General features: G+C 48.9%; 1 protein-coding gene across 1 annotated transcript; it reads right to left on the bottom strand.

Moving 5' to 3' along the window:
• Positions 1 to 526: 526 nt before the first annotated feature.
• Positions 527 to 10,834, bottom strand: PTRH1 (peptidyl-tRNA hydrolase 1 homolog). The gene is made up of 5 exons (XM_028714559.2): positions 10,640 to 10,834; positions 9,378 to 9,597; positions 6,990 to 7,089; positions 4,776 to 4,821; positions 527 to 1,263 (listed from the first exon to the last, which is right to left on the bottom strand). The coding sequence occupies exons 1-5, from the start codon at positions 10,820 to 10,822 to the stop codon at positions 1,036 to 1,038; spliced, it is 777 nt and encodes a 258-aa protein (XP_028570392.2). The 5' UTR covers positions 10,823 to 10,834; the 3' UTR covers positions 527 to 1,035.
• Positions 10,835 to 11,180: the final 346 nt, after the last annotated feature.

Raw genomic sequence — 11,180 nt, forward strand, 5'->3', positions numbered from 1 at the left:
GGACCCAGTTTGGGCCCGAGTCGTCAATTCCTATTCCTCACCCTAACCCATTTTATTGCCTGCGCTTGACTTACCCAGAAAAGACATGGGAAGACATTGCCTATGACTCGACCCACAGCCTAGACAAGAAAGAAGCATTGCCACAGGTTCAAGGGCACATTCCAGCCAGGCAAAAACACAAAAGGCAGCTGCAAAGCAAGGGTGGTGAAGCGAGAGTGGTCTGAAGAGGTTCAAGGGACAGATAAAGAGGCCCAAGAGGCTTTTTGGGACTGAGGATTCACGTTCCTGTCCTAGGGGGAGCCCTCAGCCAGCTGTATTACTCAAAAGAAGGGTTAATATCTGGGCTTTTCTGAGTGGGAACTTGCTCCGAGGCAGCTGAAAGGAACAGGCGAGAGAAAGCGAACTTTGGACCTCCGCCCCATCACTCAAGAGTGGTACGCAGTCCACTCCAGTGATAAAACTGGTAAATCCCACCCTGACTCAATGTTCCAAGGGGTAGGGGGAATAAAAGAAGAAATTATGCAAATTAAACATGTATTTTCTTATTTTGCGCCATTTGTTCTCCCATCATGGAGGGGCAAGGTACAAAGCAAAGAACTGAAGCCCCCACCCTCCAACTCCAGCTTTGCCAAAGGCGAATTAGTAGTGACAACCAGGTGCTTGCTGCCCACGTGATTTGAATCCTGGCTTTCATGAGGGCTAGAAGGATTGTTTTCCCCCTGAAAGCTGTGATTTGGGGGATACTCCAGGTAGCAAGGCAGTGCATGGTAAGATCACGTCAACATGGAACATCCATAGCCTGAGACTTGCTGTTTCTCTGATAACACCCATTTGCTGGGTTCTGGTGGTTTGCCTTCCCCCCTCTCAGTTCCCTTCAGGAATCTTGGGCACTGCCTGCCCATCCTACTCCCAAGTAATTCTGGGTTCAGATGTGTTAATAGGTCACAAGTTCTGGCCCATCCTGGCAATCAGAAGCCCCCAAATACTTTCTTTCCGGGAACACCGGTTCACAAACACCCAAAGCATTCACGATTGCTATGCGCCTTCCATCCCGAGAGGTGTCTTGGCTGGTGCCCCAGAAGTTTCCGGGGTCCCTGGGCTGCTCTTCCTCTGCTGGATGTGTCCCAGCAGCATCGTGACTGCCTGCTCAAAGACTTGCGGTAAGATCTCTTGCTCAGCTCTGGTGAACCTGCCCAATACGTAGTGTTCCACGGCAGCTTCTCCCACTGGGCGGCCGATCCCTATCCTGAGTCGGACCATACGCTGAAGGGGGGAGAGAAAGAGAGAGAGAAAGGGGGGGGGAGTTGGTTTTGTTCTGCCCAGTAACATACACCAGAATTGCTGGTGTGGTGCTTACCAGTTATCATGTGTTTGGATCCAACAGCAGACACACCGAACCATGGTTTGCCCTAACCAGTTTCATAACCCAAACCATGGTTATAGCTTCCAAATGTACAACCACAGCCATACAACCTACAGTTCAGAACAGCTTGCTTGCTTTCATTTCCCACCTGCTCAGAGCTCTGGTCTTTGGTGTGGTGGCCTCCCAAGGTGAGGCAGCTGTTGTAACGATTGTCAGTCAATTCAGACAGCACATCAAACCATGGTTTGCAAATTTCAAATACTGGCTTCAGAGTACGGTTTCCCACATGACTGTAAACCATGGTTTTATTTGATTTTTGGTCATTTCAGTCACCATGTGAAAAGACTGTTAAGCTTCCTTAACCATAGTTTGCTGTCTACGTTGAGGCTGCGTATTTTGGACTGAACAGAAGTGACCCAATTCTTATGGTTTGAGAGAGGCAGCTGACAGTCTTGGTGTTTAACCTGTCCAACCCTCACTTGCTGGTGAGTGTGGGGCAGGGGAGATACATGAAAGAGGTGTATAAGATAGTTCATAGCATGAAGAAAGTGCAGCGAGAAAGGTTTTTCTCCCTCTCTCACTGCACTAGAACTCTGGCACATTCAAGCAAGCTGAACACTGGAAGATTCCAGACAGACGAAGGAAAGTGCTTCTTTACACAATGCATAGTCCACCTAAGGAATATTTTACCCTAAGAGGCAGTGATGACCACCATCTTGGATGGCTTTAAAAGACACAACTTCATGGAGGATAAGGCTACCAGTGGCCCCTAGCTGTGATGGCTAAGTTCTCTCTCCACTGCTTCCAAATGCCAGTGCTAGGAACTGCAAGTGGGGAGAATGCTGTTGCGCTCAGGTTCTGCTTACAGGCTTCCTACTGCAGCATCTGTTTGGCCACTGGGAGAGCAGGATGCTGGACATGACGGGGCATTGTCCCAATCCAGCAGCCAGGCTCTTAAGTTCTTATTATGCCCAAGTACTTTCTGGAGAAAAGCAATGACAAACCTAGACAGCATCTTAAAGAGCAGAGAAATCACCTTGCCGACAAAGGTCCGTATAGTTCAAGCTATGGTTTTCCCGGTGGTGATGTATGGAAGTGAGAGCTGGACCATCAAGAAGGCTGATCGCCGAAGAATTGATGCTTTTGAATTATGGTGCTCCCATGGACTGCAAGAAGATCAAACCTCTCCATTCTGAAGGAAATCAGCCCTGAGTGCTCACTGGAAGGACAGATCCTGAAGCTGAGGCTCCAATAATTTGGCCACCTCATGAGAAGAGAAGACTCCCTGGAAAAGACCCTGATGCTGGGAAAGATGGAGGGCACAAGGAGAAGGGGACGACAGAGGACGAGATGGTTGGAGAGTGTTCTAGAATCTACCAGCATGAGTTTGACCAAACTGTGGGAGGCAGTGGAAGACAGGAGTGCCTGGTGTGCTCTGGTCCAGGGGGTCACGAATAGTCGGACATGACTAAGTGACTAAACAACAACAGCAACTTTCTTTCCATGCCTCTTCTAATAAGCTTGGGGAGGGGAGAGGAGAGGAGGGATAGAGACCCAGGGACGAGGAGCAGCTGCTTCTCTCAACCCTGCCCTACCCTCACTCATCTTCCCTGAGAGGCAATTTCCAAAATGTAACCTCCCCTCTCCGCCTCCTCCTTCCCACTCTGCTGTTACCTCTCAGGCAGCACAAGGGGGGTCAGGGGTTGCCTTTACTAATCAGCAGACTATTGAGGCGGAATTGAAGCTTTACTTCTAAGAATTACATAAGAATATAGGAAGAGCCTACTGGATCAGGCCAATGGTCCATCTAATCTAGCATCCTGTTTTCACAGGGGCTGGAAAGATACCTTTGGGAAAACCACAAGCAGGATACAAGCACAAGAGCAGCACTCTCATCTCACATGGTTAACTAGGTTAACATAGCTTAACTAGGTGCTGCTTAAAGAAGAACTTGCTTTCATCTGTCCTGAATCTTCCAACATTCTCCTAAGGTAGAAAGGTAAAGGACCCCTGGACAGTTAGGTCGAGTCAAAGGTGACTCTGAGTTTGCGGTGCTCATCTTGCTTTCAGGCCGAGGGAGCCAGCGTTTGTCCACAGACAGCTTTCTGGCCAGCCTGACGAAGCCGCTTCTGGTGCAATGGAACACCGTGACACAAACCAGAGCGCATGGAAATGCTGTTTACCTTCCCACCACAGTGGTACCTATTTATCTACTTGCACTGGTGTGCTTTCGAACTGCTAGGTGGGCAGGAGCTGGGGCAGAGCAACGGGAGCTCACCCCGTCATGGAGATTTGAACCGCCGACCTTCCGATCGGCAAGCCCAAGTGGCTCGATGGTTTAGACCACAGCGCCACCTGCTTCATTTCACAGGTGTTTGCCCTGCAGGTGCTCTGCTACTGAGATTTAGCACTTCTCTTGGTGGGGTACCTGCATTGCTGTAATTTCAGGACAGGCTTTGCCTCCCACCTATCGTCTCATACTTTTAAGGAATATCTGAAGTCTTTTTATTTGGTTTTCTGAGGCTGTTGTATTTTGCTGCTTTCATTTTTATTTTATTTTAAAGCACATAGGCTTAGATTTAGATAAAGATTATTGTGATTTGCTCGCCTTCAAGTTATTGGGACTTAAGTGAAGCCATGCTCAAATCTTCACATAGGAATCCCTGAATTAAAAAATGAAAACCATCTTAATGTGAATCCTATCAATAGAAGATTATTTTCAAAGTCATTTGTGGCAAAGGAGAGGGGGGATTCAAATCCTATATGCAAGCTAAAAATAAATGAGTCAGATAGACGAGAAAGCAAATCCCTCATAAACCTGATGAAGTCAGTCAAATATCTGACAACAACTGGTATTAGAAGTAACAAGCTTTCAAGCCAACCCAGTGGTCTTGAATTCATTCCATCTTTAAAAAGACACCAATAAAACAATAAAACCAGTATGGTCCAAAGGACTGGTTACAAGATTGGATTTTCCTCCTTTGATAGGAATTGTGAATAATTCCTCTATACAGGGTCTGTTATTCTCTCTGGCAGCGACTCTGTGGGTTTTGCAAGCTTGCAAAGTCTCCTCCAGCCTTTGCCCTTTGGCTAGACAGAAACTTTGGCTATGGCTTAGCAAGGAGACAGAGCAATCCACGAAGGCCGCAATGTTTTTTAGTTTGGCGTCCTGGGACTGCAGCCAGTCATCTGCTTCCAATTGAAATAACCTCCTTCCTCCACCACCCCCGGCCTGGGGCCAAGCATGAAACATGCAAGGGTTCTCGCCCGGTGTAAGCTGAGCTCCAGACAGACACAGCTGCTAATATGCGAGAATCCCATCCTTGGATGACTACCAAGACCCAATGTCACGGTAATAAATGAAGATCGGTCCTCTTTGGTGGTACGCGGGCGAACCAAAGCGGCAACTCACATCAGATTTCAGGGAGTTGATGCAGGAACGGACTCCGTTATGACCTCTGAAAGAAAAGAAGCAAGGCATCTAAGCCTCTGGTCAGTCTCTCTACAAAGGAACCCTACTCCTGACAGGGGCCAAGAAACATTTACTCAATGGTCCAGATTGCTTGTGTCTGACTTTGCAAGTCAGATGCTCATCCTCTGGGCCAGATGATTCCCAAAAACGCTGAACAAGCTGTTTGAGGACAGGGGTGGCTGTCCTTTTCCTAAGAGAGGCACTGTGTCTTGAAGCAGCCATCTAACAGTGCAGAAGTTTGCCTCTTCCTGTCAAAAAAAAGGCACACTGGCAAAATTTCTACTTTGTCCTGTGGCTGCCAAGACACAGAATCCCTTGTCAGAAACAAACAGTGGAGGCTGGCTGGTTTGGGCAAATGGGGCCTGGCCCCATGAACCTCGGCATGCCCCATGCCAGCCCCTACCTACTTACCATCTTACAACCAGTCTAGGGGGCAGCATGGCTGGTCAGTTTCTTCCTGCTTAGCCTCACTTTTGTCCTTGCCGAACTCCAGAGGGAGGACGATGGGGATGAAATTAGAATTAGCTGTCACTGCACTGGCACCATCCACTGCTGGCCTTTGTGTCCTTCCAGATGTTGCTGGACTCCAGCTTCCACCACCCCTGGCCATGCTGGCCTGGGCTGCTGGGAGTTGGGAGTCCAGCAGCATCTACACCAGCCTTTCTCAACCTGTGGGTCCCCAGGTGTTGTTGAACTACAATTCAAATCATCCCTAGCTAGCAAGGCCAGAGCTCAGGGATGATGGGAGTTGTAGTCCAACAACATCTGGGGACCCATAGGTTGAGAACCGCTGATCTAGACGGACATACAGCTTCTCTATCCCCACACTTTTCTCATCCAGAAATCAACATCAGTCCCCCATCCACACACACTCCACTGATCTCACACACATGTAGCTCTTCCCCTTCGCATTAAAACAGGTTAATTCTGTGCCCAGGCCAACTGGACACAGCTCCATCTACCTGCCTGCGCACTGTCTCACCAGACTGGTGCATGCCCTGGTTATCTCCCATTTGAACTACTGCAATGTGCTCTATGTGGGGCTACCTTTGAAGGTGACTCAGAAACTACAACTAATCCAGAATGCAGCAGCTAGACTGGTGACTAGGATTAGGCACTGGAACCATATAACACTGGTCCTAAAGTGTCTTCACTGGCTCTCAAGTGTGTTTCCAAGCACAATTCAGAGTGTTGGTGCTGACCTGTAAAGCCTGAAATGGCCTTGGCCCTGTAGCCCTGAAGAAGGGTCTCTACCCGCCCCCTCGTCCAGCCTGGACACAGCGATGCAGCTCTGAGGACCTTCTGGCAGTTCCCTCACTGTGAGAAGTGAAGTTACAGCGAACCAGGCAAAGTGCCCCTTTGGTAGTAGCACTCACCCTGTGGAACGCCCTCCTATCATATGTCAAGGGGATAAATAATTATAAAAATTTTAGAAGACATCTAAAGGCAGCCCTGTATAGGGAAGCTTTTCAAAGTTTAATGTTTAATTACCGTATTTTTCGCTCTATAGGACGCACCGGACCATAGGAGGGGGAGAACAGGGGAAAAAAATTCTCCCCCTCTCTGCTCAGCGCCCCTTCAGCGAAGCGGCAGGAGAAACGGAGCCCCTTCCATTTCTCCTCCCGCTTCGCTGAAGGGGCGCTGCGCAGCTCTCCCTCTCTGCTGAAGCCGGGAGAGTCTTGCTCTCCCGGCTTCAGCAAAAGGAACCCGAAGCCTTCGGAGCGCAGCGTGAGTTCCCGCTGTGCTCCAAAGGCTTCAGGAGGCTATCCGTGAAGCCTGGAGAGTGCGCACTGACCCCTCTTGATCTCCAGGCTTCAGCGAAAACAACGTGAAGCCTTCGGAGCATGGAGGGAGCACTCCCTCTGTGCTTCGGAGGCTTTGCGTTGCTATCGCTGAAGCCAAGGAGCCTGCATTCGCTCCATAGGACGCACACACATTTCCCCTTAATTTTTGGAGGGGAAAAGGTGCGTCCTATAGAGCGAAAAATATGGTATGTTTTTGTATATGTTGGAAGCTGCCCAGAATGGCTGGGGCAACCCTGTCGGATGGGTGGGATATAAATAATAAAAAATATTATTATTATTATTATTATTATTATTATTATTATTATTATGCACTCTGTACATGGGAAGCTTCATAATTATGAAGAGTTACCTTGCGCTGCCGCCCAGCTTCAGGGCGACCTTTCCCAAGGACTTGTCCAGGTCATCGTGAACTAGGTAAATATCTTCAGCGCCCAGGTTGAACATCTCCGCTTTAAAAGAGAGAAAAAGTTCCAGGAGGTTCAGTCAAATGGGGAGTCAAGTAGATCTCTACTTGGCCAGAAACAGAGGCAATGCAATCCGGAAGCAGCAGGCGAGGCTCGTTGAGGACAGGAGTCTGCTCTGCCTCACATCAGCAAACAAGCAACAGAATTTCAAAATGCCTCAAAAGAGGACATCTGTACTTGCTCCTCTCTTAAAGCCCTCATCTCAGGGTGTGAGAAAATCTCTTTCAAGGCTAACACAATGAACAAATGGCATTTCCAGATGAAAGCTCAATATTTGGCCAGCTACACTCTCCTTATTGCAGGAACCAGGGTGGCTTGCCCTCTACTGGGCAGAATAAGAACAACACAACCTGCAGCACAGAACGCAGATGGGAAGTTTGTGGCCCTCCGGCTACAGAATCATAGAGTTGGAAGAGACCCTTAGAGTCATCAAGTCCAACCCCTACAATGCAGGAATCTCAACATGTGATCCTCCATCCAATTTGAAACCACACCGGACCCTGCTTAGCTTTGCAAACACTCTAGCAGTTTTATTACTGCACCTCGGGTGCAGTGGTACCTCAGGTTACATACGCTTCAGGTTACCCAGAAATAGTGCTTCAGGTTAAGAACTTTGCTTCAGGATGAGAACAGAAATCGTGCTCTGGCAGTGCGGCAGCAGCGGGAGGCCCCATTAGCTAAAGTGGTACCTCAGGTTAAGAACACTTTCAGGTTAAGAACGGACCTCCGGAACGAATTAAGTACTTAACCCGAGGTACCACTGTATTGTTAATTTCCATCAGCACCAACCAGTACAGCCAATGATCAGTGATAATAGGAAATGTGGTCTAGCAACATCTTGAGGTCATCAGAGTGGCCATCCCTGATGTGTTGGACTCACTAGAGTTTACATTTCTGGGCACAATTCAAAGTGTTCCTAAACGGCCTTGACCCAGTATACTTGAAGGAGCGTCTCCACCCCCATCGTCCAGCCCGGACACTGAGGTCCAGCACTGAGGGCTTCTGGCAGTCCCCTCACTGTGAGAAGCCAAGTTACAGGGAACCAGGCAGAGGGCCTTCTCAGCAGTGGCACCAGCCCTGTGGAACACCCTCCCATCAGATGTCAAAGAAATTAACAACTATTTGACTTTTAGAAGACATCTGAAGGCAGCCCTGTTTAGAGAAGCTTTTAATATTTGATGAATCATCGTATTTTAATATTCTGCTGGAAGCCACCCAGAGTGGCTGGGGAAACCCAGCCAGATGGGCGGGGTATAAATGTTGTTGTTGTTGTATGTTGAAGTAGGGTTCAAATCCCAGCTCAGCTATGAGGCTGAAGAAGTGGCTTTGCATTGAGCCCCCAATACTACTTTACCCCATGAGGTTGCTGGGAGGATAAAACAGAGTAGCACCATCAGTGCTGGAGGGCAGATAAATAGAAATAAATAAAAGATGTCTGGTAGTCTCATGTTGAAGAGAAAATTTTAGGTAGGTAGTGGGAAGCGCTGTTCTTCCTCTTAACAGACACACGCCAGCCTGGAGCAGAATGGCACTTGCAGCTAGACTCATACACGGGGGGGGGGGGGGGGGGGGGCGGGCGGGCGGGGGAGGAGCAGACATATCATGCTTTCCATTCTTCTAGCTGGACCTAACCTTGAAAAGTGAACAAGCAGGAGAAGTGAACTTGCTGCCTCCTCACAGGCTCCTGCTGATGCTCCCAATTGGAGATGGGGAAAGAGCATGTTGGCTTAATTTCTAATGGAGGAGGCAGGTGAGTTGGCTGGAAAGGCAGTGGAAAAGTGGGCTGGCTGGCTCAACAGCCAAATCTTGGAGGCTTGAAGGACCCCAGAAATCTGCTGCTCTGAAAGGTGCCCCTAAGTCCCACACCCAAGCTTGGTGGCTCACCTTGGCTCATAGTGGGGTCAGCTCTGCTTCCAGGTATGAGCCAGAATACCCCTGCTTGCATTCTAGGCAATGGGGATACCTTACTCTCTGCTGAAGTGCTTGGGGAAACTCGTGGCCCTCCAGATGTGGCTGAACTGCAATTCCCATTGGCCCCAGCCAGCATGGCCAATGGCTGCGGACAGTGGCAGCTGTAGTCCAATGGCACCTGAAGGCATGCAGGTTTCCCACCCCTGCTCTGCTTGGTTGAGTAAGAACCAGGATCCCTATGGGTAGGTCTCCCCTCATGTCAGTTTCTACCTGTCTGCCATGTAGGCGCATGTACTTTACTGAGGGAGGGCAAGACGAGCTCTGCTGCACAGGTTAAGGAAAATAAAAAGGTTGTTTCTTACCAGCGCTGACTACGCAACGACCGTTGATGTTCATGAAGCTACGGGGTTTCATCAGCACCAACTCCACCTCTCCCAGGCTGGTGAATGCCACATCCGCACAACAACGCTTGTCCTTTCTCCACTGGTCAGCCACACTCAGCTTGGTAGCCAGGTGATTAAGGACAGCCATGCCCACACTATGGCGGGTGCCACACAGGCCGTGATTGCCCAGTCCTGCCACCTGCAAGTGAGACCCGTCAAGGACAGTAAGCAGGAATACCTGGCTCAGTGTGCAGGGAAAAGGTAAGGTGGTGAATAGCCAAAGGCGCCTTGCCAGGAATGGGGAAGCTGTGGTCCTGCAACGGTTATTAGGCCATGGCTCATACACACCATACATTTAAAGCATACATCCTTTCCCTCAAATCCTGGAAGCTGTAGTTTGCGCCTCACAGTTCTACAATTCTCAGCACCTTTTAAACAAACTACAATTCCCGCAGTCCTTTTGTGGGGGGGGGGGTGAGAGGTTTTAAGTGTATGGCATGTGCACAGCCACAATCATCTACCTTTGGGGCTTATGACAGTCCAACTGCATATCTAGGGCAACAGGTATCTGAGGAGCACCACCCCTGATTTATTGCAGCAGAGATGGCAGTCCAGTTCGAGAACAGAGAATAAGAAAACCTATATAATAATAATAATAATAATAATAATAATAATAATAATAATAATAATAATAATATATTTATACCCCGCCCATCTGGCTGGGTTCACACATATAAGCTTTACATGAACATCAAGTGGGTCAGCATGGAGAATATTCATACCTAACATCCTTCAGCTGCTGCTTTTCTGAATATTCTATAATCACTACCTCGGCTACTACAGCAGCCCTTAATATGCACCAGGGCGGCAGGCAGGAGGACTTTGGTATCTTTTTCCCCCACCACTGTAATAAACGTAAGTACGCCTGTGTATGTGACACAAGCAGGCAGACACACGCTGCCTCATACTGCTGAGTAGCAATCCCCAGATGTCCAATTTGCTTTTATTTCATTCGCCTCTCGATACTTCCGCCACCCTTGCCCCGCATTTGGAGGGTTGTCCTACCCAAAGTCGGAAGTGATGTGTGAACCTGACGCTCTCCCCTATCTCTTCATTCGACAGTATCCCTATGACTGCTTGCGACCCCCACTTATAACCCGGAAGCAGTTGCCCTGAACAGGAAGGAACATTCCCCAAATTACGTCGTCTTCTCCCCCCCCCCCGCTCCCCCTCCCCCTTACCAGCACCCGCTTCCCAGCGGTTCGCAGTTCCTCTTCATGGCGATTCATAGTCCAACTAAGGAGTTTCTGAAGGGGCCGGAAAGGCAACATCAGCCTCCCCCCCCTCCTTGCCGGAGACGCCCCTGATGTTACACTTCCGGTCCTCGCCTCAGTCTGAGGAGAACGCCGGCTCACCGCCTTCATTTGTCAATGTGACGTCATCCACGCCTGCGACCTTTCGCAGAAGTCCGGGCGTGAATACGTCACTAGGTGGGCTTTGAAGCGTGCTACACCATCTTTCTTGTGGGCAAGACCTTTAACAGACATACAGAATCTTTGGAACTGAAGTTTTTTTAAAGGTTGTTGGAATCTGTATGTCTGCAAGGTCAGTAGTACCCTTAACAGACCGCGCTTCCCAGGATTCTTTGTGGGACGCCACGACTGTTAAAAGTGGAATGAGAGTGCTTTCTTTCTTTTTTTTTTTAAAATAGTTTTTATTGATTTTTACATTTTTATCTTCATCACAATAGCATCATCTCAAATATAAACACAAACCCACCTA

This window comes from Podarcis muralis, chromosome Z (genome assembly GCF_964188315.1).
Source record: "Podarcis muralis chromosome Z, rPodMur119.hap1.1, whole genome shotgun sequence".
Lineage (NCBI taxonomy): Eukaryota > Metazoa > Chordata > Lepidosauria > Squamata > Lacertidae > Podarcis > Podarcis muralis.

Coding starts and splice junctions, on each gene's coding strand:
- PTRH1 (XM_028714559.2), bottom strand. CDS start 10,822: ATGAAGGCGGTGAGCCGGCGTTCTCCTCAGACTGAGGCGAGGACCGGA. Junction 7,090..9,377: donor TCGTTGCGTAGTCAGCGCTG/GTAAGAAACAAC, acceptor TCTCTTTTAAAG/CGGAGATGTTCAACCTGGGC. Junction 4,822..6,989: donor AAGCTGGGCGGCAGCGCAAG/GTAACTCTTCAT, acceptor CTTTTCTTTCAG/AGGTCATAACGGAGTCCGTT.